The following is a 27967-nucleotide window of genomic DNA, read 5'->3' as shown; positions in this document are numbered from 1 at the left end:
GACCACTGGAATCTCCTGCTTTTAGACTCACAGAATTAGAGAGTTGGAAAGGACCACGAGGATCATCTAGTCCAACCTTCTGCAATGCAGGAACATTTTGCCCAACAAAATAATTGGGCTCGTTGGATGGTTGCAAAGAGGAAGAGAGGAACCCCAATGCCTGAAGCTGCCCCTGTTTTAGCAAGCAGCCCGTCTCTCCTATTTGTCGAAAGCATAGATGGTTTAGATATTTTCTGATGTGGACATAACCACCCCACCAGCATCTTAACAGCCCATCTTCTGCACAAAGCAGAATGGCAAAGCTCCCATACTACACTGGGCCATTTTTAGTTGTGTTCACCCTCTTGCCAAAGTACTTGTTCACAACCAATAGGAAAACTCGTATTTGAGCTACCTCAGGAGCATAGGGAACTACTAGGAGTGCCCCATCAGAGGATCTCAAGTGATCAAGGTAGAACAGTGCCACAGTTCTGTACTTGATTTAATGCCAGTGAGAAGGAATGGGGAAAAAATCAGTAGATTTCTTTTGTCATTTTGTGTTATCTGTGAAATACTGACACAATCAAATGTTTGTTTTATGTGCTTTGTAAATGCACTTTACTTAAAACACTGCATGTGGATTTTTGTTTTGTTTTCAGTTTCGTTACGCTGACTGTTTGGATAAGTTGCTAATGATATTAGGCACCGTCATGTCAGCCCTTCATGGAGCCTCTCTTCCTCTCATGATGATTGTTTTCGGAGACATGACAGACAGCTTTGTTAATGCAGCAAAATATTTCCCTACAAGTAAGTGCTATCTTAGGGAGCAATCATTTTTGAAGTTTTCATATAGTAAATGTGTGCTTCTGTTTTTTTTTCTATTAAATTATTTTTTAACATGGCAACTTTGGATATAAAACTGGGAGAAAATAAATAATTCGCTAAGGAACAGAAGCCAGAACAGTTTCCTCAGGGCTCTGACTTCCCAGCTGCATCCGAGAAAAAGAAACAGAGAATTCTTGCTTCAGCTCGTTCTTTGGTCCTGTCTAGGTCAGCCTTCGAGGACTTTGTCCCCTCTCTGTCTTTTGCACTGAAATTTCCATCAGTCCCATCTAGCACCATCAGGCTGGCCTAGGTCTAACCTTGCCACCTGTTACTGCTGACTAGGCAAACTCCCTGACCTGCTTTCTTCCCTTCAAGAGTGGCTTGACATATTGAAAGGGGAAATGGCCTATGGCCTATGGGCTACTTTACAAAATAAAAAACAGTATCACCCTTATAGTTAAGAGTACATAGTTAAGCTCTTAAGGCAGGTGCTCATCAATTGCCCTGAACAACTACACTTCATTAGGTACATTTTTAGGGCATGTCTAAGGACGCACATTTGCTTAGAAGTCTAATTGAACTTGATTAAACAAATGTCTGATTAAAATGGAAGACTGGACTGCATGCTCCATTTATTTCGTGGGAATGACATATCTAACACCTTCAAAACTAGGCTCATATTCATTGCAGTCAATAAAACCTGTTATTTGGTTGTGTATAAGTATTTAATCAACTTACAGTATCCTGAAATATAAGAGAAGTGCCCCTGTTCCAAAGTCCTGCAATCTACAGTCTGAAAGTGTGCACAAACTGTTCTCTTTTATACCATACTGGGGTGTGAAAAGCTGTTTCTTAATATAGCTAACTACTTATTTTGTTAGGATAGTGAGTCTTTTGAATTATATTGGTTTTCCTGGAAGCCTCTCTCCAAGGAGAATATCTAGCCAAAATGCTAATAGCTTGCAATTGAAGTCTATTCATATCAAACTCATAAGAGAGTTTATTGGGAGATGGAGCGGTCATTCCCTTAATTAAGCTCTTAAGGAAGAAACAGCATCTTTAGCATTGATGTAATGAGAAGATGGAACTAGTGTGCATTCTGTTAATAAAGCCCTTGCAGAAAACAAGAAGTATAATTTGCACTGATTTAATGAAAAGGTGGCATCTAGGGGCGTATTTAGTATTCTTTTCTCATATTCTGGTCTTTCTTACTTAATTTCTCTTTCTCATCTGTAGTCCTTTAGAAAATGTAACTGTTTTTTTTTAAAAAAACGATCTAACTCTGTTAATTACATTGAAAAATGACCTGTCCAAGGTTTTTGCTTTGCAATCTTGAATACAGTGTCTTACAATTTTATTTTAGTTATTTAAATGCAAAGACTGAATTAGAGGGCCCTAATAACTCAAGTAAATGATGCAGAACAACACAGAGGCTCAAAGTGCTTTTTAAAGAAGGCATTTAACCCAACTTACATTATTTTATTTTATTTTTAAAAACGGCATTACTTAGTTACACACACACACACCACTGCTTATTTAGTACCTACTTGTTTATGAATCAGTTCCTGTAATGATAAGTGTATACATATTATATATATCCTTTATATCCTCATGCAACTGGTGGTGGCTTATATAGCGTTCCTCGATGGCTCCCCATCCAGGCATTGACCAGACCCAGGCTTGCTTTGCTTCAGCAAGGTGTTTGTTTTGTGTACCTTTGCACCATGTCCTGAAACCACTTATCTTTATAGCTGATCAATTGTCTAGCTGATCTTACAGTTCTTTGACTCAACTGGCCTCTTCCTTTGGAAACCATGCTGTCTTGGTTTCAAGGAAAAGCACTGCAGAATAGGAACCATGGGATTTCACTATGTTTGGGGTCTCTAACTTGGTGACGATGGGCACCATGCTGGTTTGAGGAACCCCTCCCCATTAATGCTAGGGTTTCCAGCCACTTCCAATTAGGGTGGGTTGTTTGGTTGAGGGGTGTTGCTTACTTTTCTCTCTCTGTTTGGTTTGTTTTGGGGTGCCTGTTGGTGGTGGTGGTTTTTTGGGGGTGTGGAAATTTTTGAGCGCCACCTGTTTTTCTATGGTGAAATGGCTGTTTTGTGGTGCCCATAACAGTTTTCTGGGGGGAATTCCCAATGTGCCCAGGTGTCCAAGTAGGCTAGGAGCCCCTTCACTATGGGATTAGAAAATACAGTTGCCGAAGTTGTGCAGTGTCTGAAATAATGCTCCTGATAAATTAACTGTAGAAGCTGCTAAGGTGATAATGGTGACTGAGAGGATATATCAAATTCAACTTTTTTTTCTCTCAAAAGGACCTTACATTCACGTTCAGCTAGAAAAAGTAAATCAGTTTCCAGGAGGAGAAGAGGGAAGAGCCAGAAAGGAGGGCAGCCTGAGACAGTCACCCAGATATGAGCAAAGGACATCGGTGGGGCTTTGAAACTGTTTTGAGGTCCTAACAGTAAAGTGACTGAGAAGTGTGGCTCTGATCATGGTCTGTCATGGATGGGAAATAGGCTGAGCTGCACCAAACAACGAGCAAAAATGAGTTGGTCGTGTGATAGTGCTATCTTTAATAATAATAATCACTCCCCCCCCCCCATTTCCTTTCATTTAGGTAATGGATCTTTAGTTAATGGATCTCTCCCTAATATTTCTGAAACCCTGCAAGAGCAAATGACAAGGTACCTTTTTATTTTGTTTTTTAAGGCATTTTGATCATTACATATACCGGTATTTTGTTCCGTATCTCAGATGTCCCTTAATATAACAAGGCAGGTGGTGTGAGCCTGGATACAGTATGGCAGTAGTCTGAAAGTCAGCTTGTGGTGTGAATACTGTTTAACAGGTATCAAAAAATCTTAACAGTTGCTTGAAGGAATTGGGCTGACCCTCAGATATTTTGCTGTCTGTGGCAGCAGTGCCCTTCATCCCCTTTCCATGAATAGAAGTGGGCTAGATCCACGAGTAGAAGTTGGCTGGATTGATACACTGGCAACAAGAAAGCACCTTCTACCACACCTGTGGACAACAGGCTAGCATAAGGAATACTGAGCAGGCCAGATGGTACTTACAACTCTGCCCCCTTTCAGTACCTCACTGCCATTCCCTCGCCTTCTTAGCATCTGTTGCTTGAGGCAACAGCCTCACTCCACCTAATGGTAGGGCCATCCCTGGTAGACCTTTATGACTGTGCAGCAGTCTTGAGAGCCATGCCTGCGTGGGTGTGGCTCAGTCACCCAGAATGGCGGGAGGAAAACATTCCTGTGCAGAACTCCAGCATGGTCTCAGAACATAGTTTGGTAATCATATTTATTTATATATATTATGACTCCCATGTTGAGCACTGTCTCAGGGATGTTTTCCACATGGCTGGAGTAACATGTAAAACAGTTAAAGCCTATTAAGCTCTCCTTTCCCACTTCTCCCTTTTTGCCTTTCGCCCTCTCCCTTCCAGTTACCTCCAGTGACCTTGGTTATGAATCCGAATACAAGCCTTAATGCTAATGTGGCATAACTCATTTCGTATACATAGTTGAAACTTTGGCCTCTTGAAGGCCCAGCCCGTATGTACAAAGGGCAGAATGCATCCTGGATGAAAGCCTGAACTTGTTTGCTTCTGAAACCAATCTATCATTGCAAGCACAATAAATTATGTTTCCTATGATAGGAGGAAAAAAAGAAAAGCCCAAGTGATTTCGCAAGCACAAAAGACTAGAGTTGAAAAATGTGTAGGGTTGTCACTGTACGTGTTAAGTAGGCATGCCATTTCCTTCACATGCTCTGTCAAAACCTCACCTTTCAAGGAGGACATCTCACTACAATGAACTCTTGCTGTCTTGCACCTCAGCTGCTTCAGGATTTATACCCTGCTATTTATGTATTCCTAAACAGGGGTGCCATGGCCCCGGGAGCAAAGTTCTTGAGGCAATGCAAACCAGGCAAACCCCCCCCCCCATGACCCCATTGCTTCTCTCTGCCCACCAAGGGCCACGTCAGCCTCTTGGGCTCCCCCTGTGCAGGCGGGCAAGCGGGTCAGCATAGCTCTGCTTTGCTGCTTTGGGGGTGGGATTGCCTTGGGATTGACAGTGAGGGCTAGGCTGGTGCCTCCTGCCCTCCCCACGAGCCAGCAAACTATGCTATGCACTGCAACAAAGGTACAGTGGTGGTACCTCGGGTTACATACGCTTCAGATTACATACACTTCAGGTTACAGACTCCACTAACCCAGAAATAGTACCTCGGGTTAAGAACTTTGCTTCAGGGTGAGAACAGAAATTGTGCTCTGGTGGCGTGGCAGCAGCAGGAGGCCCCATTAGCTAAAGTGGTGCTTCAGGTTAAGAACAGTTTCAGGTTAAGAACGGTCCTCCGGAACGAATTAAGTACTTAACCTGAGGTACCACTGTATTGTTTTAAACGGCGCCCCCCCCCAACTTGGTTCCATAAACTCAACTCTAGTGCCCCCCTACTCTACCCTATAAAAAAGCATTATTCAAAATATAATGACCCACTAGCACAATAAAATAGTACAATAAAATTCGGAATAGTAACAATTAATTGTACATTTATTCAAAATCCAATTAAAGGTATTTAGCTTAATTAACAATGATGGTAATTAATTCAACAACCATGATATTGCTGGTAGTCAGTGGTACCAGCTTTTCAAAGTCTCATAATCATTTACACCTCCAACTCCCCACCCTTCTCCTTTGCCTCAACCAGCTAAGATCACTGAAAGGAAAGTAACAGTTAATGACATGAGGGCGGGGGGGGGGGAGAGGGGGCAAGCTTCTTGTTTGGAGGCGGGTTTACTCCCTTTTGCCCCCTTCTGGAGCCACCCTTGGAAGTACATCTTCAATTAAGACACGTTTAAACTATGGAAACCGCTACCATAAAATGTCGTGCTTAAAACTGAAATCCTAACTCTTTACCTAGGAGTAACCCCCACTGAATTCAATAGGACTTAATTCTGAGTAGGCATGATTAGGGTCACACTGATAGTTGGCAAACTCAACCTCAAATGGCATGGAAAGGGAATTGGGGAAATTCATGGGGGATCACGTTAGCAATAGCTCTAGTCGTGAGTGAATATGTTATCTCCAATATCAGAATACCAGGTGGTGAGTCCCAGCTTCAGAGAGCCAGAATGGTGTGATGGTTAAGAGCGCTGGAGACAAGGGTTCAAATTCCCACTCGGCCGTGAAGCTTACTGGGTGACCTTGGGCCGGCCACCATCTCTTAGCCTAACCTACCTCACAGGGATGAAATGGGGGGAGGTGGAGAACCATGGAGGAAAAAGTGGTATATACAGTAAATGTAAAAAATAAAATAATAATAAAAGGTAAAGGTACCCCTGCCCGTATGGGCCAGTCTTGCCAGACTCTAGGGTTGTGCGCTCATCTCACTCTATAGGCCGGGAGCCAGCGCTGTCCGCAGACACTTCCGGGTCACGTGGCCAGTGTGACAAGCTGCATCTGGCGAGCCAGCGCAGCACACGGAACGCCGTTTACCTTCCCGCTGGTAAGCGGTCCCTATTTATCTACTTGCACCCGAAGGTGCTTTCGAACTGCTAGGTTGGCAGGCGCTGGGACCGAACGGCGGGAGCGCACCCCGCCGCGGGGATTCGAACTGCCGACCTTTCAATCGGCAAGCCCTAGGCGCTGAGGCTTTAACCCACAGCACCACCCGTGTCCCTTAAATAATAATAATAATAATAATAATAATAATAATAATAATAATAATAATAATAAAAAATAATAAAACTATCACTTCCCTGTCCTGCTTGTGGTATTCCCATAGGCACTTTAGTTAGCCACAGGGGGCAGGAGGAGATGCTGGACTAGATCGCGATGGGCTCCAGCACTGAGACAACCATTTTAGCTGTGCATATTGAATGTATTTTATACTCGCAAATGAAAAAGATTCTTCCCAAAGACCATTTTGTGATGCTAATGACTTGCATGGCTGCCCTTCTTGAACTTGCCTCTGCAACATTGTGCTTTCAGACATTCATACTATTACTCAGGAATAGGAGCTGGTGTCCTTATTGCTGCCTATGCTCACATTGCATGCTGGACACTGGCAGCCGGCCGCCAGATCAAGAGAATTAGGCAACACTTTTTCCATGCTGTCATGCGGCAAGAAATTGGATGGTTCGATGTAAATGATGTTGGGGAATTGAATACTCGTCTTATAGAGTGAGTATATCTATTTAATACGTGGCTGGTGTATTTTCTTCAACAGAAAACCAAATTGTAATTCTGTTACTGGCTTGATTAATCCGCGTAAAAAAATTGTGCTCGTTCCAGAAGCTGCAGTTAGTGTGGCACAATTGCTGATTGGAGTGAGACTTTGCTAGCATATAGCACCTGTGCTCAACTGGTTTCTAATCTGTCGTCGGGTGAAGTCCAAGTATATAAAGCCCATAACAACTTTGTGACCAGTTTATCTGTGAGATCGCCTTACCCTATAAATGCTGTTGTGACCAACTCAATCTGCGGAACTGGCACTGCACCATGCGTCACATAATACCAATCATGCATCTGGACGACCTATACTTTGGAAGCCCCTGTCTATTGAAATCAGGAAGGCATCTACACCATACTCTTTTTGATGCCTACTAAAAGCATTTTTTTTAGACCCAGATTTCCAGAATGCTGATGTGTTTTTAGTTTACTGCAGGTTTTGATTTTCTGAATGTTTAATTGGTGTGGGTTTTTTTTAAACCGATACCTTGTTTTCTTCTTTTTGCAAAGCACTTTGAGGTTTTCTACATACAAGCAAAATATAAATTTTATGAAATAAATAAAAGCAAGAAAGCAAGCAGAGGTTCCTGTATATTGGTAGGGTTTTAGGTGTTCAGTTTTTAAAGTAGAATTGCTCAGCTTAAAGTAGTATTGCTCATATTAAAGCAGAGAGGAATATTAAAATTGAGAAGGAGAGAAAAAAATTTAATAACGGGGAAAGGGCAAGAGGTTTAGGGTCCAGTACAAAAGACCTAATGGGTTGTATCCAGTGTAGCACTAAGTTAAAGTCACTTAATGGTGTATTTGTTTCTCGGGTGAAATGTTTTGCGGCAGTGGGATTCTGTTGTGCAAGAGAGTGCATAAGCTGGTTGCTGGTAACTTTGTTGGCAATGACCGCTCACCATTCCTGACGTGGGCGGCTTTTGTGACCAGGCGCGGGCTGCCCTGGCCCACGGCTACCTTGGCTACCTTGGCTGCCCGTTGCTCCTCCCCCTGGGCCGTCCCCATAGGCTGCAGGGCTTCCACCTGGCCTGCACCGTCAGCCAATCCGGGGGCGGAGCTGGGAGCCGGAAAAGGAGACTGCTGGCAGCGCAGGTCAGCCATTTTGGTGCAATCTATTGCACAACGAGTTTCTCCTAGTGCAACTGCTGCATTGGATCCCTCTGTTGCGCAGCATTAAAATGCACCTGCCCGCTAGCACAAGGGCCTTTGCACTAGGAAGGTAGGGAGCTGCTTTATACTGAGTCCATGTAGCTCAATCTTGTCCACACTGACAGGCAGCAGCTCTCCAGGGTCTCCCGGTCCTACCTGGAAATGCCAGGGATTAAACCTGAAAAGCCGACATTCTACCACTGAGCTATGGCCCTTCCCTTCTAGCAGATACAGAATGCTGGATACAGCCCCGTGTCCCGAAGGCCAGTCCCTAATAATGCTACTGCTGTCAACTGTGGAAGAATATTGTTGGTTCATTGAAGATTATGCTGCGATAAACCTGCCCTTAAAGTGTCCCACGACTCTTGTAAAATATCCACGTAGATCTGAAAGGCTTTGCAGGAAGGGGATGGGGATCAGAATAAAAGGAATTACTACTTTTTTGCTTTTGATGAAAACCTGTAGCATTGGCATCCGTATCTCTGGGGCTAAATGAATATTTTGTAGCATTTGAGTTGTGAATTCCGTAGCAGCGTAACAGGAATACCTTGTAGAAATGCATCTTGTTGGTTTTCCTGACCTAAATTTTGCCCTAATCGGTTTACCTTGATTTGTTTTTAGTGATGTCTCCAAGATCAACGAAGGAATTGGTGACAAAATGTCAATGCTCATCCAGGGAGTAGCTACATTTCTAACAGGATTTATAGTCGGGTTTGCCAAAGGATGGAAATTGACTCTTGTAATACTTGCGGTCAGTCCTGTTCTGGGGCTCTCAGCTGCAATCTGGGCAAAGGTGGGTATAATTTTGCTGAAATGCTAGGGTACCGTGCACAATAAGTATTGTTCGGTTATGAAAACACCACTCTGGCTACCTCTAAAACTTTGTTTCCGATGGCTTTTGTGTTGAGCAGAGATAACTAAGGTCAGCGAGGGCTTTTATCTTTCTGGCAAGCTTCTTTGCTTCCTCAGAGCATCAGGTTAGCCCAGAAGCCATGTTCCCTTCTGGGCAACATTCAGAGGGATGCCAGTAGGGGTGAGGACAGAGGCAAACATGGATGGAGCAATGGATGTGAATGTTGACATTAGTTTCTGTTCACACACCACACTATCCTTTGTCCAGACAAGCAAGAGTTCAAGGCCACATTTCAGCTAGTCAAAAGCATTTGGGATGCAAAGCAAGACCAATGATGGGTGTGGCCTGGAGAGAGGTGGGACACTGTGGGGATGGTTCTGAGGGTCAGATAGGGAGGCTTGGAAGGGCCACATTTGGCCCCTAGGCCTGAGTTTCTCTACCCATGACCTAGATCAGGGTTACCCCAACTTGAATCTCTCCAGCTGCATTGAGACTACAGTTTCCATCCTCCCTAACCACTGATCCTGCTAGCTAGGGGTGATGGGAGTTGTAGTCAAAAAACAGTTGGAGACCCCAAGTTTTGGAAAGCCTGACCTAGATAATTTCCCACAGTATGTACATGTCTACACCATCACTATCACTATCACATGAACAGCAGATCTTTTTGAGGGTGAAGCTTTTCTTGGGGAGGGAAGTGTTGAGTGATTGGGTCTTGCCTGTGTGGTCTCTCCATTGTTGGCCCCTGCTTTGTGAATATTGATTAGAATATGCAGGGACACAGATTCTCGACCACTGTATTACACCATGATTGTTTTGGAGCATTAGGGGAAGGAAAAGAAGCAAGTGTCTCTCACACAGTTGTATTGGATCATAGCATTGCAATTGGCAATGTCTTTATCTCACAGGTCCTTACTGCATTCACCAACAAGGAGCTTGCTGCATATGCAAAAGCTGGATCTGTTGCTGAGGAGGTTCTCTCATCAATTAAGACGGTGATGGCTTTTGGAGGACAGAAGAAAGAAATTGAGAGGTCAGGTTATGTTTTGTGGCCACTGGCTATAGATATACACCTGGATTATTCTGTATTTGACCTTTTCCAAACCTAGGCTTGTCATATGTCCGGAATTTCTCAGACATTCGGAAGCAGTGACTGGATGGAAATTGCTAAAAAATTCTGGGAAAATCCAGACATATGGCAACCCATGTGGGCAGTGTCAATTTTGGTAATCTGCTTAAAAATAGCTCAAAAGCTTCTTCTTTCTTTTCTGCAAATTTACCCAAAAGGGTCAACAACTATGGCCAAAAAAAACCCCCAACAACAACTTTTCTGTCCGGATTTTCACTGTTTAAAATATGGCAACCCTACCAAACTCTAAATGACAAAATCTGAACCCTGGCTAAATGCCACCAAAAGTTAGTGAGCAGTAGGCCAGTAACCCCTCCCCCCTCCCGCTTGTTGATGATTTAAAATGAGAAGGGCCATAGCTCAGTGGTCTGGAAAGTTAAGATGCCTATGGAGCTGTGACCCCTGGGCTTGAGGCTCCTGATCCCTAATTTAAACATTCCCTATGTAGCTACTCCTGCCTACAGGTAATTGGCAGCAGTGGCGTGGCGTGGGGGGTGCAGGGGGGGCCGGCCGCACCAGGCGCAACACCTGGGGGTTAGGGTTAGGGGGCGCAAACCCACGGGTTAGGGGGCGCAAATTACTTGCCTTGCCCCGGGTGCTGACAACCCACGCTACGCCACTGATTGGCAGACAAGAGATAGGTGGCAAACTTAATTTGAAGTGACGCCATACAGTGGTTCTTTCCACTGTTTCTGGCTCCTAGAATGTCATGTCTTGACCACATCATATAGCACAGAACTTTCCAAACTTTTCCTGTTGCTGACACACTTTTTAGACATTCATCACTTCGCGACACAGTCATTCAGTTTTACTAGCAAACTAGAGGTTAAACTAACCCCTTTCCAACTCTGGAGCGCAGGGACAACACACAGTTTGGAAAGCTCTGAAACAGCAGAGGCAATTGTGTTGACCATTCAAAATATTGTGGGGACAATTATTGAACTAGGGCAGTGTTTCCCAACCTTTTTTGGGCAAAGGCACACTTGTTTCATGAAAAAAATCTCGAGGCACACCACCATTACAGCCCCGTGACGTCAGCGCGCAGCGTCATGCCGGGAGGGACGCACGAAAGTGTAAGATTCAATTTTCCCCCCTCCCCTTGCCTTCCTTCTGTGCCAACCGCCAAAAAGCCAAGAATCGCGGGACCGTCGGCGGAGGGGGGGAGGGCGAGCGGAGGCAGCGGCGAGCCCCGTTCCTCCCCATCCGCCCCATTCCGTGCAAGGAGCGCGAACAGGTGTGAGAAGGGGGTCAAACCTGTGGGTCGGCGCTGAGGAACCTCCAAGCTTTGGGGGTGGGGGGGAGGAGGCAGCAAAGCGAGGCAGGAAGGAGAGCGCGGCTTGGCAAAGTACTCGGCGGCGAAGGCCAGCAGGTCCGGCGGCCGGTGCCGCAGCACCTCCACCGTGTAGCCCTGCAGCAGCTCAGTCAGACCCGGCGGGATCTCGATGCTCATCTTGTAGCCGAGGCGCGCGGGAGACTCAACGGACGGGCCCGGGAGAGAGAGAGAGAGAGAGACACACACACGACGGAGAGAGAGCGGGAGTCCCTGCTTGCCGTCGCCACCGCTACAACTACTGTGGCGGTTGGTCGTGGTCGCCGCCGCCGCCGCCCACCTCTATCTATCTCTCCCCCTCAGCTTTCTACGCGGGCCTCGAGCCAGAGGTGGGGGGTGGCCGCCGCCGCTTTCTCCGCCTCCACGTCCTGCCTCCTCCTCCTCGAGCCTCCGTCAGCCCTGAGGGAACCGCCGCGCTCGCGCCACCGCTCTCTGACATGCAAGAAAGAGAAAGGAACGGAGCGGCGGGGTAGTCGGGGGAAGGAGGGGCCGGAATGGAAGCGCGAGGCGAGCTGCGCATGCCCAGCAGGAAGCGGCGGAGAACGCCACAGAGAGAGAGAGAGAAGCAAGGGAGGGCGGGGAGTGGGCGGGAACACGCTTCATGCGTTACAATAACGGACAAGAGGCGCTCGAGGGATAGATTAGGACCTAATTTGACTTTTACAAAAAAAAAAAAAATCTTTCGAATTTTCCCCACAGCACACCAGGCAACATAGTGTGCCGCGGAACAGTGGTTGGGAAACACTGAACTAGGGGGTGTGAGAGAGAAGATTTTAAAAGTTGGAATGATTATGTTAACAGACAACTATCTTTATCTTTCAGATATTGTTGTTTAGGACCTAACTGGCTAGTTGTTTAGGACCTAACTGGCTAGTTGTTTTTTGTTTTAGCAAATTGCATAAATTTCTGCAGAAGGAGTGCTCTTTTGGAACCACTAAACATACATTTTTATCACTTCTGTGTAGGATTTTAAAAAATATGTACTGTACATAGATATGTTGACTACAAAAAATATTTTATGTGTGAATGGACTGCGTATTTTCAAAGAAATTCTAGCAAAAATAAATAATAAAAATGGGAGAGAAAATGCATTTTCCTATCAATTGCCGATAACATAATTCAATCAGGTTGCTATTTTTCTTTCAGATATCATAAAAATTTAGAAGATGCTAAAAGACTTGGAATTAAAAAGGCTGTGACTGCCAATATGTCCATGGGGATTGCTTTCTTATTAATATATGCTGCATATGCATTGGCTTTCTGGTATGGAACTACCTTGATACTGGATGAAGGTTACAGCATTGGGAAAGTCCTGACAGTAAGTTTTGGTGAACAGCTGTTCAGTCTTCTCTCCATAAAGGTAAAGGTAAAGGGACCCCTAACCATTAGATCCGGTCGTGACCGACTCTGGGGTTGCGGCGCTCATCTTGCTTTATTGGCCAAGGGAGCTGGTGTACAGCTTCCATCCAGCATGACTAAGCTGCTTCTGGCGAACCAGAGCAGCGCACAGAAACACCATTTACCATCCCACCAGAGTGGTACCTATTTATCTACTTGCACTTTGACATGCAACTGAGCAATGAGAGCTCACCCCGTCGGGGATTCAAACCGCCGACCTTCTGATCGGAAAGTTGTAGGCTCTGTGGTTTAACCCACAGTGCCACCCGCGTCCCCCCCACCAAAAAAAGGACATATTCTGCACTGAAATTCAGGATTGCTCAGAGGCTAAGTGGGTCTTTGTGATGAATGATGAGGCTCTGTACATTTCACTACCTATGAACTGTCATATTGGTAGACGCATAAAAGCACCCACAAAATAAATAAAGTATTGTATTTTTTTATGCTGCTCCTCCTCCCAAAAGTGCTAAGGCTGCCAGACAGCAAAACTATGCCATTTTGGAAAAACACTGGCCCTGTTTGCTGGGGCTGATGGGAATTGTAGTGCAGAAGCATCTTGAGGGCCAAAGGTTCCCCACACCTGGTCTAGACCATACTGAGCTAGATAGATCAATGGTCTCAGTATAAGCCAGCTTCCTATTTCCCCCCCAGGTTCTGGGGGGTCCTTGAGCAAGACACCCTCCATGTGCCAAATTCAGCAGGTCTACCACCTAATAGCAGTAGATTCCAGGATGTTTTTGTCAGTGGGAACCCATGCTGGGATTGTGGGCTGCCTGCAAATGTCCAGCCTTGCCAACGCTTGACACTGTCCCTGTCTGTCACTTTGAGAGTGTACCTTTGGACCAGTCTGTTGGTTCATAGCTTTGCTTTGCTTTCCCCATATCCAAGTCTGTGATGACTTGGTCTGCTTGCTCCATTGCTGCCTCATTTTCTTCTGTGTCCCTGACCTTGCCTGAACTTTCTACTTCAAGTTCCCAGGCCAGTGACGCCAAGTGCATCCTGGTTTATCCCCTGACACATGCGCTAGCTTCCTTCCATTGTGCAGCCGAGCATTGTGGTGCTATGCTCCCCCTGCCAATTTCCACCTATTTAAGCAAGGAGGAGGAAAGGGGCTGTATATTATGATTTGGGGAGGCTCCGCATATCTCTCGTTCACTTGCTGGCACAGCATGAAAAGGCATAATTTGGGGGGCAGGTGGGGGAGGTACACAGTGTTTTTCATCCCCTCCCCTGTTCTGCCTTCCAAAATGTGGAGCCAGGCATTAGGAAAAAATAATGCATACGGAGCTGCTCTAGGCCTCATAAATAATGCTTTTAGGCACAGAAGGATTTTCCATTGATTTAGCAGAATAGTTGGTTTGTGGCTTGATAACTTAAGGGGATCCAGAAGCATCATCTCAAGATAATTTTCATTGGTTCATGAGCCACTGCACAAGCCTATCGGGTGAAAGCCCTGGGCCTGGTGGCTGTGAGGTTGACTTTAGCGCCTGAGCAGGTTTCCACTGTGGGTTTTCTAGAATCGGGTGATCTTTCATGAAGCAAGTGACACAGAGTTGCCTGGTGATACTCCACTATTGACAAGGTTAGCATGGCATTTTATGCAGAGAGAATGTAAAAACACTATTTTGCAGTGGAACTTTTCCCTTCTACTTAAACCTTTCCTTGCTTGATCTCATTAAATTGGATATCACATTCTCTGGACTGCATTATTTTTATGGGGACAGCAAATCAAGTTGCCACTACTTTATGTTTTGTGTTGCTGTTCTTGTTGTTTATTTGGAAGTATAACGTGCTTTCTAGAAACTGTAATTACCTGCTGGGAGCCTGAAGGGCCCTTTCCTACCTCTCTCCATTTGGCTTGAGGTTGGGCCTGACAGGCTCCATAAAGGACGGCTGCTGCTGCTCGACAGAGAGGGCTTCTTTTTTAATATTATTTTTTATCTATGCCATTTTAAATTGCTATCAATGTTTTAGTTTTAGATTTAGATTTTATGATTTATGTGGAAATGGTTTTCCATTTGGTTGTGTACCTTTTGATGTGTTTTATTTATTATGACTTTCGTTATGTTGGTAATTATGTAAATCTTGTCATGTTGTAAGCTGCCTTGAGCATTGTTTTAACTATGGAAAGGCGGCATACAAATTAAATGGTGGTGGTGATGATGATTTAATTTTCAGTAAATATGCTTAGAACGGGGGTTTTAGAAGTTCCTTGGAATTTCTCTGGATTGCACTCAATCAGGGATCTTATCAGATATTTAATCCTCAGTACTTTTTATTGAGCTTTCATCCTGATTTGCACAAAGTTTGTGGGGAGGGTGTTTAATGCTGGCTACTTATTGAGATTTCATTACAGTATTTCTCTGTGGGGAGATTATGCAATTGTTATCCCATTTATTTTTATATTAAAAAAAGTGTATTTCCCCATTACTCTCTAATCTTTTTAGTGGGTGGAGTGACCAAAATGTCAAATCCGCTTTAATTATGCAACCGGTGTTTGCTGGTATGCGATCCCAACTGCAAAAAAAGGACAGTCTGGAAGCACCAGTCAGCCTTCGTTACATGTCTGTTTGCTGGAGCTCAGCCACATCACAGTTAAGGAATGTGGATCCTATCTGGCAAAAAGGATTCATAAACATATTTTCTTTGTTTTGAAAAATATTCCTGTTTAGGTCTTCTTCGCTGTTCTGATTGGCGCCTTTACCATCGGTCAGGTGACTCCAAACCTAGAAGCGTTTGCTATTGCAAGGGGAGCAGCTTATGCGATATTCAACATCATAGACAATGTAAGCCTCCTTTTTTAAAGCTTGAAATGATAGTGAGCCAAAATGTCTGAGATCTGTTGTAAGTTTGTAATCACCGCTGGCTGAGATTTGCCCACCTCACAGGGTTGTTGTGAGGAGGGGGAGAACCATGTATGTCACTTTGGACCCCTTGCAGGGTATAATTGCAAGGGTAAAGGGACCCCTAACCATTAGGTCCAGTCATGGCCAACTCTGGGGTTGCGGCGCTCATCTCGCTTTATTGGCCGAGGGAGCCGGCATACAGCTTCCGGGTCATGTGGCCAGCATGACTAAGCCGCTTCTGGCGAACCAGAGCAGCACATGGAAACGCCGTTTACCTTCCCGCCAGAGCGGTACCTATTTATCTACTTGCACTTTCACATGCTTTTGAACTGCTAGGTCGGCAGGAGCAGGGACCGAGCAACGGGAGCTCACTCCGTCACGGGGATTTGAACCGCCGACCTTCTGATCGGCAAGTCCTAGGCTCTGTGGTTTAACCCACAGCGCCACCCGCGTCCCGTTAAGTGCAGTATAGGTAGTAATAACAACATACCCCTTTTCCTTCCCTGCTATGGTTGGAAGGAAAATCCTTCCTCTGATGCTGGTGTTGGGAAGAAATCCTCTCAGTGGAAGCTTTTCTTCCTGGCTAATGGTGGCCTTAGATGAGGTGGGGTGTTAGTTGGGGCTGTGGTAGGGAAGAAAGAGTTAAACCTCTCTTTCCCATGACTGTGTTCCTGATTAAAAGGGGGAACTGTTTGTTTTAAAAGGAAAAAACTTGACAAGTTTGCTAAAAACAGTAGCATCTAGTCTAGATGGGTCTCCACTGGTGATGGGTATATGAACAGAATCTTTACATGCTAGCTTGGTATCCAAAATTTCACTTTGCTTCCAAGTTTCAGAAGAATGAAACTGACCTGAATTTGATTTTTTTATCTTCTTTTCTTTTCTACAGGAACCTAAAATTGACAGTTATTCACCTGCTGGCTACAAACCCGACCAAATTAAAGGAAATCTGGCTTTCCAAAATGTGCATTTCAAGTATCCCTCAAGGCCAGATGTTCAGGTACTCTATGAGTTAAAATCCAGACAAATCCCACTTACCGCTGTTGAAAATTTAACATTATGTTTGCAAGTGTTAAGGGGGAAATCAATACACAGTCCGAATGGTGTTTAAAATGCATAATTGTGCTTTTGTAGACATAGACTCATAGAATCGAGTTGGAAGGGAACCGAGGGTCATCTAGTCCAACCCCCTGCAATGCAATAACCTTTTACCTAAAGTAGGGCTCAAAACCCTATTGGAGCTGAACAGTAACTGAGTCCCACTAACCTCCGTACTGAAAACAGATTCTTCACACTGATACAAATGTTGGACGTCTTGGGTATAATCTGCATGAAAATCCTTTTTGTTTGTGAGGCATCCTCTTATCAGTATTTTTGCAAATGTATTTGCTGTTCATTTTCGTTATTATTTCTTACCTGCCCTTCCCCAGATTCTTCCAGGGTCAGTTACAGCATATAAAAACACAGTAGAATTAAAACGGCAATAAACACCAACAACCCCCCCACCCATAAAGACATAATGGTATAAACACTGGGTTCTTTTGTGCTGTAAACTGTTATCTAATTTTTTGAGCTGCAATCTAATTTTTTGAGTTTTTGAAGCTCAGTAGTGAATGCTGGTTTTGACATTTCCTGGCTTTTGTCCTTTAAAGGTAGAGAAACACAGACAAAAACACACAGACCTCCATATATGTCCCAATCAGACTTGCTGTGATGAAATCTGTTTCAAGGCAATTAACATAAGAAGAGCCTGCTGGGTCAGGCCAATGGCCCATCTAACTCTTAGGGAGCCAGTGTGGTATAGTGGTTAAGAGTGGTAGTCTCGTAATCTGGTGAACCGGGTTCGCGTCTCCGCTCCTCCACATGCAGCTGCTGGTTGACCTTGGGCCAGTCACACTTCTTTGAAGTCTCTCAGCCCCACTCACCTCACAGAGTGTTTGTTGTAGGAGACGAAGGGAAAGGAGAATGTTAGCCACTTTGAGACTCCTTCGGGTAGTGATAAAGCAGGATATCAAATCCAAACTCTTCTTCTTCTTCTTCTTCATCCTGTTCTCACACTGGCCAACCAGATGCCTGCGGGAAGCCAACAAGCAGGATTCAAGCACAAGAGCATTCTCCCCTGTAGGAATGAAAAATCACAGGAGACGAGAGAGGCAGGTGCAACATGAGGCGTCTGGCCAGGGCGGACCCTGGGAGCCTGTTTTATTGAATATTACAAGCATTGCCACAGGTGTGCTTGTCGCTGATTGGTTGATACATACATACACAAAGAAACTTGTTGCTGATTGGTTAACATAAGCATAAGGCGGGAATTACATGTGAGAAATGGGGGTTACGTATGATCATTTATTATCGGTGGATTAAAGGCTGGGAATCGGCTGGGAATCGAAGGTAGAACTAGACAGGCATGAAGCCTCCTAATTAAATTGTAATGATGGATCATGGCATGAAACAATATAACAATCAAGTTCTGTAGATGTGGTCAGCTAGGCATGAAGAGCGGGTCATGTTGTTTTCCATGAGCTTAGGATGACTGAACAAGGAAAAGAATGTCCTGGTGTTTAGAACAGATCTGTACAGTGTGTGCAAAAGCAGGGAGAAGATTATAAACAAGACTTCCCAGAATGCAAGAGGAAAGGTGCAAGGCTTCCCCAAAATGCAGCAGTTTTGTGCAGTTTTGTGCAGAAGGAGAACTAGCAGTTATATGCAGAAAGAGGACTTCCCTTTATCTCCCCCTTTCTTTTCTTGTTTGCGAGGCATTCTGGGTAAATAAGGCAAAAATATTTCAGGATTAGTGGTGTGCCAACAAATGCCCAAAATAAGTTCGCCAGGGTCGATGGGACAGAAATATTTCAGGATACGTGGTTTGCCAGCGCATGCCCAAAATAAGCCCATCCACATCTCACCTTAGGTTTACTGTTGATGTTGCCATTTCGCAAAGTAGGCAGCAAGGAGTTTATTAGGTGGTTGAGGGGGAGAGAGAAGCCGAGAGAAAAGACTTATGAGGCCAGGAACGCATTGGAGGAAGCAACATAACAAAATTAAGATGCATATAATGACAAGGGCATATTGAAAGAGATTACGAAGCCAAGTAAGATTAGGTAGCCAAGCAGTAAGGCACTGGGTGAAAGAACCCCAGAGGCCAGAAAATCCAACATCTTGTGTAATGTGGTGTATAAGATTTTGCAAGTGAGAAATCTGGCTTTGAATGGCTTTAGAATTATCTGTGATGTTAAAACAACACGTCGGCCACTTGTTCACAGCCATAATGATGAAACATGAACAAATAATCGATAGCACGATTTTTGTAAAAGTCCATTATATAGTCCACTCTGTTCTTTATTCAGAAGATGAAGAACTTGAGAAGTAAAATTCAGGGCTTTTGCTGCAGAACAAGCTGAAGAATTAATGTTTCTACTGTTGCGTACAGCCAATCCAGGAACTCCTAGGAGAGAAAAAGCTGAAGAGATATATTCAGACCTACTGAGAAGAGAAACAAAAGCATCACAATCGTTAGTCAATTTTTCAGAGCGGCGATTTCGAGAGCGGGATAAATGATGCTTTTTGGGTAAAATGATGGACAAACGGCTTAAACAGCAAGGTGTTCCATGGCTGATGTTTGCTGGAATGTAATTAAATGTATAGCCAGGACACGTCCAAAACCAGCCTTCAGGCAGCTCTGTGTATTTGTATACATATGAAATATTTACATAATCAGAGCAATTAAAATTATCCTTGCCCATTTGCACACAGTTGGATGTGCAAGAAACATTGAGGGTTTTTGCAAATGATTCCCACACATTCGTTGGTGTGTGGGTATTGCTAGTAGGAGTGGAGGCAGAAAGAGGCAAAAACAAAACGCTGAGAATGATTACTACCATTGAATTAAGGCAAGAAATAATGCACAGAAGCAAATTATCACTTCCCACTTTTTTTCTTTTTTCTTTCTTTCTTCTTTTTGACGAAGATGGGGGTATTATCCATCAGGGGGTCTGCATTGTTTAGCAAAATGACCTGGGCTGCAGTTGAAGCAATTGCCTGTTTGCTTATTGCCAGCTTGGATGGCACTGGCAAGCAAGCAAGGGTCTCGTACAGCACCTGTTGTTGCACAGTTCCTGGGTTTGCATAAGAAATCGGGAAAGCTGATGGGGTTGAGCTGGAGACAGGGAAAGCTGATGGCATTTCACCAGCCCACTCAGATTCTTCCTCTAAGGAAAGGAGACCTTTTTGCCTGGCTTGAGAAAGTGCAACACGAACAGCTCCTGTGAAACAGGCAGGAGCTGAGGCAGGCAAGGGAGGGGTGGAAGGAGGGAGGGAAGAAGGAGGGGGGGAAGTGGATGTGGGCTGAGACATAGCTTCTGGAGAAGCAGGCAAAGGAGACACAGAAGGGAGGGAATGGGGGGTGTTGGAAGCAGGCTGAAGCACAGGTTTTGAAGGCAGCAGTTTGGGATAAGGAGGAGGGGGATTGTCAGCAATAGTTAGAAGTGCAGGGGCCGTGGGAGACGCCTGGGACGCCTGAGGTCCTAATTTTGCCACGGCATCTGCACAAGTCTGCCAAGTTAGCAGACAATGAATAGGAGCCCTGGGTTCTTCAAAAAGAGTTTTTCCAATCTTTTGCCAAGCCTCTACCCCCAAGGAGCCTGCCTCAGGGTACCAGGGACATTGGAATGCGATCTCACCTAGCAATTGTTCAATCTCTTTTAAAGAAATATGAGAACACAAGAGCATTCTCCCCTCCTGTGGTTCCTAGCAATTGGTATTCAGAAGCACCGCTGCCTCCAATTACAGGTGTTTGTGTCAGGGATTTGTACTTATGAATGTGCTCCACTGTCGCTCACTTTTCTCTGAGCTTGCATCGTGACTGTGCATTCCAAGGACCTGGATACTGCACAACCCTTGCAAATAAAATAAAATAAAATTATAGCAGCTCTCCTTGTGTTCCCCCCCCCCCCTCATCCAGGTGTTAAAAGGCTTGAATCTGAAAGTTAACAGTGGACAGACAGTGGCCTTGGTAGGCAGTAGCGGTTGTGGGAAAAGTACGACTGTTCAGCTGATCCAGAGGTTTTATGATCCTATTGAAGGCATGGTAAGATACTTGATCGAAATGCCCATAAAATGTTTTTTTTTTCCCATGAGCACTGTCAATATCAAATGTCAGATTATGGATATTTTATTTGAAATGGGTGTAAAAGTCTGATATCCTATATCTGCCCTGAAGTATTCAGGGTAAATAGTGTCAGTCTTGCTGTTAATATTCTTCAGATGAAATTCTTACACTTGCTTTTCTTTATAATATAAACTCAAAGCTAGTTATGAAAGAACTAGTAAAACACATAAAATGCAGTAAAAACAGTTGAAATGGAGCCGAAACCTATTTCAAACAATAAAACCAAGAGGCAGGATAAAACAATTCAGCATAAAAACTGGGAGGCAGAACTCTGGTCTGTACAGAATGAAAACCAGGAAATATAACAAGGTCTTGGGAGTTCAACAGGAAGGAGCAGGACAGAACACTCTAGGGATGAAGTTCCACATCCGCACCATGCATCTAAAATGCATGGCTTCCCCAAGGAATGTATAGTACCCTGGATTCTTTGGCGAGAGAGCCATGTGCTTTAAATATGGGGCAGCATGTGTGCTGCAATAGAGAAGGTGGGGTTCAGAATCAGTTACAAGGCGAGTTTGCAGGTCTCAAGTGGTAACAGCTCTTCTTCCTCCTGGACCTCTGCCTGTCTCCCCGCCTTACAACTTTTCCTGACATCTCCTTCTCCAGATCCCACCTAAACTAACCGAAACTCTGTTTCTTTACATCAGGGGTGGCTAGCTCCCAGTTCAGGGACAGATCTATCCCCTCCAACCCCCCCCCCCAAAAAAAAAACACCCTTCACTTATTTTTATGACAACAAAGAAGGAAAACAAATAGATGCAATGCTGGGATGGTCATACGCCAGTGCCTTAACGAAGAGGCAATTTACTCCTTTGCTAGTCATTACATTGATAATTTGATGAGCAGGGAGGAGGCAATAATTATCCCCTTCCTCAGCTGATCTGCATAGATCAGTTGCGGAGGTGTGTGTGTGTCAGGGGCTGTGTATCCTGTGTGTGCATGTGAGACTATGGGTTGGTCGCACCCACCAGTAGCACACAACCACTAAAGGGTTGGCCAAGGCTGAATGCAGCCCTCAGACTGTAGCAGTGTGGTGTGGTAGTGAGAGGCTAGGAGCTGGGAGACCAGGGTTCCCTATGCTATGAAGCTCACAGGGTGCCCTATGCCAGAGGAAAAGGTGGGAAAGAAATGCCCTAAATAAATAAAATAAATAAGGAAGTTTAGCCACTCCTGCTTTACATGCTCGTGCCGTCCTCCTTGACTAGGGAGACGGTCTATTTCCTCTTTTTCTTTGCTTTGTCAGGCTTATCTCAGATTTGTCTTCCACGAAAACCTTGCAGCTGACTACCACTAGTAATAGGCTGTGTCTGATCCTGTCCCTATCCAACACCCTCTCCCCTACTTTCCTGACTAGATATGCCCCTTTCTTCCACTCCCCTTTTCAAACTATGTACTATACCCATGATAATATTTTCCCTTTTACTTCACACATTCTTTTTATGACAGTTTGCCAATATTTATTCTGAGTTCTGAGTGGAACTCTCTTGTGCGATTTGTGTGTGCTTCGTTTTAGATTACCATTGATGATCAGGATATCAAGACCCTGAACTTAAGGTACCTGAGGGAGATTATAGGTGTGGTGAACCAGGAGCCTGTGTTATTTCAAACCACGATTGCAGAAAACATTCGATACGGCCGTGAAGACGTCACCATGGAAGAGATTGAAAAAGCTGTCAAGGAAGCCAATGCTTATGACTTCATCATGAAACTGCCCAATGTGAGAAATTAGGATAACCTCCTCTGCTTATCTTACTTTAATGCCTTGTGCAGTTTTTTAAAAGCTGAAATAAACCAAGCAGAATAAAATATTGCCTGAAGGCTGCCTTCTCTAACCTGTGTTAGTGGCAAGGAGAATTCGCTGGGTGTCAAGATCCAAGTTTTGGGGCAAGTAGTCTTTGGTGAGAGAACCCCAGGTTCAATTTAAAATCACAAGTTATATAGCAAAGTAAAGCATGGAAATATATGCTGTAAGAGCTTTAAAATATGCCCTTGTGAGTTCCAAAACATCCCTCTTCCCTTAGCATAGAAAAGACCCCGTGTTTGATAAGTTTAAAATGGGTTACTTACAAACTCTCCAAAGGTCATGTTCATGTGTTTTCCATACACCAGTCAGAAAACACAGACAGAAAAACTTGGCTTAGTTACAGTGGTGAAAGTTCCTGAATTGTTGGTACAGGAACTCAAGAATGGCTTATAAAAACCATGTGGTCTGAGCTTAGACCACATCACGCTGAGGCACTCAAGTAGACAGAAGAACAACAATAGGCTTGATTACCCTCCTCCCAAGGTGAGGGGGTGTGCCTAGCTAAGCCTGGCAGGACAGCTTACTCTACGATGTTAACCCCTTCATGCATCAATTAGATTTAAGCATGTTGGTTATATGAGGCTTGTTCCCCCCCCCCATAATTCCAATATATACAGTTGTGAATACAGTTGTGAAAAGGCTTCCCTTTTGTTCCTTGTTGTGCTGCGCCTCCTTTTTAACAACCCATTTTCACTCTAATCTCTAGCCCAGTTGTTAATTACTGCTTCTCACACACCAAATCCTGCTTGGGGGTGGGTGGGTGGGGAATAGAGGACTCCTAGCAGCTCTCAGCACCTGTAACAGGCTACGGCTCCCAGAATTCTTTGGGGGCAGCCACGACTGTTTAAAACGGTATGATACTGATTTAAATGTATAATACCAATGAGGCCTGTGTGCGTTAGGGCTGCCACTACTGCGAGCAAAAGATTCACTAAAACAAGGCTTTTTAAAATTTTAAAATCAGTTGTCGAAGTTTAAATACAGGCCTCATGTTTTAATCTATTTTTTAAAGTTCAATTGTTAGAAAGGGCAGTGGTTCAAGGGCGTCCTGTAAACTGAGAGTTAGTTTATTTTTACCTTCCTGTGCATGTTGGCTATAAGGTCTATTTTCACACACATTATTATTATTATTTCTCTAAATATAGATGAACCTTCCTAGGCAAATAAACAACCCAAAAATGTTTCTTGAAATGCCTGGTGCTTGGTGCAAGTATTTTTCTAGCCATTGAACATGTGGTGTGTTTTCAGCAAGCAAAACACACATAACACGCTTGTATATTTATTCAATTATTTAGACTAAATTTTCCAGAATGACTTACGGTCTGTGCCTCACAATTCCTAAGTAGAGATGACCTTCAAGCAGGAAGGAGTGTGCAATGTCAGTGTGGACATGTGTGTGTGGAGTAAACACATGTCCCCTCTTAGCCAGCCCTCTGCCAGTGGTGGGTGGAGCCAAAACATGAGTGGGCGTGACCAAAGTGGACATACTGGCCACACCCACTCTTGTATTGGCTCCACCCACTATTAACATACAGTCCTCATCCCCAAGAGCTGGCCAAGAGAAAATGCCATCTGTGGGCCAAAAATTACTCCCTAACCCTGATATAATATATCAGGCCATAACATCATTTATTGGTTCTGAGCTGTTGCTGGTTTTTTTCCTGTTTTGCAGACATTTCACACTATGGTTGGAGAAAGAGGAGCCCAGCTAAGTGGAGGACAGAAGCAAAGGATAGCAATTGCCCGTGCTCTTGTCCGCAACCCCAAGATCCTGTTGCTGGATGAGGCTACGTCAGCTTTGGATACCGAAAGTGAAGCTGTGGTTCAGGCAGCATTGGACAAGGTCTGTTTCCCTGTGAAAACCTTGCATAGTAGAAAATAAATGGTTTACAAATAACTTAAGATGAATAACAGGTTTCATTATGAGAGCAGCGATCTCATTGCATGATGGGCCTTTCCTGCCTCTTTCTCTCCCACTGATGTGAAAGGGCAGCAAAGTTTCAGTCATTTGAACTTATTGTTGCATTTATACTGTTAGGGAGTACAGTGGTACCTCGGGTTACAGACGCTTCAGGTTACAGATGCTTCAAGTTACAGACTCTGCTAACGCAGAAAGAGCATCTCAGGTTAAGAACTTTACTTCAGGATGAGAACAGAAATTGCGCACCAGCGGTGCAGTGGCAGCAGGAGGCCCCATTAGCTAAAGTGGTACCTCAGGTTAAGAACAGGTTCAGGTTAAGAACGGACCTCCAGAACGAATTAAGTTCTTAACCCGAGGTACCACTGTATATGTATGGGAGGGGTGTTAGGGGAGGGGTGAAGAACATGTTGTCGTGCTCCTTCTGGGATAGTTTGTCCATCTTTGGTCCCCACCCTGCACTCAGCTCTCACCTGTGTCTCCCAGAAGCTGTCAACATGCCACAGCGACCACACCCCAGGAAATGGCTTTTGACTGGCCAGCTGAACCAGGTGAGGGTAGCTGATGGGTCTCACACCCCTAGTGAGATAGGGACCTCCCCCTGCATGCGAAGAAAGGCTCTGACGGATTGAGTGGACGAGACCAATAGTGGGTCCAACAGTCAATCGTGCTGTTTCTTCATGTGCTATAGAGGGAAGTGAGGGGCAGATGGGGCTGGGAAAGTAGCCCGTCTAGGAGAAGGAAAACTCTGATCCTAACCCTCTGCTGCCTTGTGGCTATACTCATTGGCGAGAAAGGCTTTTGGAGTAAACCCATGCCTACTGCCTTGTGGGACATCTTCAGGAGAAGAAAAGGCTAAAAAGTAAACACTGCACAAATCCAGAGTGGAGTCCCTTCTGGCAACTCCTGCAGCCAAGCTGGTGTCAAGCATCTTGCTCTGATTTCCTTTGGACCACATCAGCAAGGCTGAGGCAGGGGGTGGGCCTTGTCATTTGGGCAACCCAGGCTTGCACCCCAGAGAGGTCACTTCTGTGCTGCTAATCAGCAAAACCTATCTGGGAGCAGTTACAAGTTACCGGTCTCTGCACCACAGGAGGCACTGTGATTCTCCAGCCGTTTGTCGTCACCCCTGGAGGCACACTCCCTTGTCTCTTGAGAAAGATGGATGCCAGCTTCTTGGGACATGGGATTTTCTGCCGCAGGAGCCAGCCTTGCACTTTGATTTGGAGGGTGGGCATTTGCTGCTCCACACCAGGCAGCAAAACCTGCCTTTGCCCAGCCCTACCTGAAGGTCAGGGAACCTCCATGAAGAGCCTGTGATGAGTTACAGCAGGGGACTGAAGTTGGAGGAGGGAATTGACAGAATGGAGGGGTCTTCCTGCCTCTCTATACAGGGCACTCTCTTGGATGCCAGCAAATACGCTTAAATGCATTTCAAAAACAGTGTTGTTTTAAAAGGGAGCTGCTTATAACGATCTGGTTGTCTTCTGTATGCATATTTCAGTTTAGGAGAGGCAATTAAAGCATGCCTCACTTGAAAGTGAAATCGAGAATATTGATTGTTTTGAAGGATGGATGGGTCACCATCCCAAGACAGAGCAGGTGTGTTGTAATCAATATTGACAGATCCCTATGGGAATTGCAGAGAAGCCCAGGAGTCGGTTCCAAAAAGCCTCTATACCTGCTTTTGTTTCTGATGTTGAAAGCTAAAGGGGGACTGTGGGCGTGTGAGATAAGGATGGGAAGCGCTGGTGCAATATCTGGTTAATTAGTTACCTTCCCGGGGTTTCTATGGATTGTTCCTGGCTGTGAGGAATGTTAACTCAAATTAAAGATTAATGAGCAGGATAACCAGACGCCAAAAGGTTTTAGCACAAAAGTAATGTATACTAAATTTTACACTAAAAAAAAGACTTTGAAAGCTGGCTAGGCACAGCTAACCATCCTTTCACCTCTTCCTGGACCAGAACCAGAAAAGGCTTCAGGTCAAATCAGTTCAGTGTCATGCAGTGCGTTACTGAATTACCTTGTGGAAGATCCAAATTCAGCTCCATTCCTGGGTGTGCCACTCTCTGGCTGTACTTGGCCTGATCAGTTGCTCTCTTGCTGAGTTCCTGTTGAGGTCAAATAAAGATAAAAATATTTTTGTGCACTGGAAGAGTTTGGTGCAAGTGGTTTTAAACGTAATAGGTGGTCCATCTGAGCGTGTGCAGAGTACCTTTCTTCTGCTAATAAACCGGGAAGAGGGCAGAACTAAGCCATGATGACTGTGTGAGAGATCCTTGTTGTTGTTTAGTCGTTTAATCGTGTCCGACTCTTCGTGACCCCATGGACCAGAGCACGCCAGGCACTTCTGTCTTCCACTGCCTCTCGCAGTTTAGTCAAATTCATGCTGGTAGCTTCAAGAACACTATCCAACCATCTCGTCCTCTGTCATCCCCTTCTCCTTGTGCCCTCCATCTTTCCCAACATCAGGGTCTTTTCCAGGGAGTCTTCTCTTCTCATGAGGTGGCCAAAGTATTGGAACCTCAGCTTCACGATCTGTCCTTCCAGTGAGCACTCAGGGCTGATTTCCTTAAGAATGGAGAAGTTTGATCTTCTTGCAGTCCATGGGATTCTCAAGAGTCTCCTCCAGCACCATAATTCAAAAGCATCTATTCTTCGGCGATCAGCCTTCTTTATGGTCCAGCTCTCACTTCCTCTCACTTCTCACTCACTTTCTAAGGAGAGATCCTTAGAAACTAAAGAATCAAAGCTCGGTGATACAAAAGGTGTTGGATTCAATCCTCTGGGGCTGGGAATGACTCCTGCCTGGAAACCTGAAGTCACTACCAAACAGCGCAGAAGCCTTTTTCCTGCCAAGCGTCTCATCCCCACAGAGTTGATCTTTTGAGGACTGCATAGTGTTGGTGAATGGGGTCAGAGCCAAAAGTGGGTGGTGCTGGCTCCCCTCCCATCTCTCAGCATCTTTCTGCCACTTCCCTCTCTGAAACATACTTTCCCATCTTTGCTTTCCCTACTTGCTACTCGTATGAAATTAGGACAATGCCTGCATGGCTCTCAGGCTGCATTCCCTGGGATAGGCGGTACTGGGGTAGAAAGCTTCCAGATGCTAGTTCATCTACATACCAGTGGCACCAGGTTCCCTCCAAGATTGGGGGAGGGGGCTGGTGCGTGTTGTGTGCGTGTGTTGTCATGTGTGCATTGCTTGATATCACACATGTCTCCTGACACAGCATAGGCCAGTGCAGTTGCACCGGACCCCCTCAATATTGGAGTGGGGGGCTGGACCCCCTTCAAACAAATATTGAGTTG

At 44.9% G+C, this 27967-nt stretch overlaps 1 protein-coding gene across 6 annotated transcripts in view; it reads left to right on the top strand.

The window, feature by feature from the left end:
- Nucleotides 1-27967, top strand: part of ABCB1 (ATP binding cassette subfamily B member 1) — a 56308-nt gene that overhangs the window by 7659 nt on the left and 20682 nt on the right. For all 6 annotated transcript variants that reach the window (XM_077936900.1, XM_028751484.2, XM_028751485.2 and 3 more), the window contains exons 4-14: nt 639-786; nt 3431-3497; nt 6819-7010; nt 8832-9003; nt 9969-10093; nt 12666-12837; nt 15590-15703; nt 16653-16763; nt 20724-20849; nt 22444-22647; nt 24407-24577. In XM_077936900.1, coding sequence (XP_077793026.1) covers nt 639-786; nt 3431-3497; nt 6819-7010; nt 8832-9003; nt 9969-10093; nt 12666-12837; nt 15590-15703; nt 16653-16763; nt 20724-20849; nt 22444-22647; nt 24407-24577 — 1602 coding nt within the window. The remainder of the gene's footprint in view (nt 1-638; nt 787-3430; nt 3498-6818; nt 7011-8831; nt 9004-9968; nt 10094-12665; nt 12838-15589; nt 15704-16652; nt 16764-20723; nt 20850-22443; nt 22648-24406; nt 24578-27967) is intronic.

Source organism: Podarcis muralis, chromosome 12 (genome assembly GCF_964188315.1).
Source record: "Podarcis muralis chromosome 12, rPodMur119.hap1.1, whole genome shotgun sequence".
NCBI classification, from domain to species: Eukaryota; Metazoa; Chordata; class Lepidosauria; order Squamata; family Lacertidae; genus Podarcis; species Podarcis muralis.
This window is presented reverse-complemented; position numbering and strand designations above follow the sequence as displayed.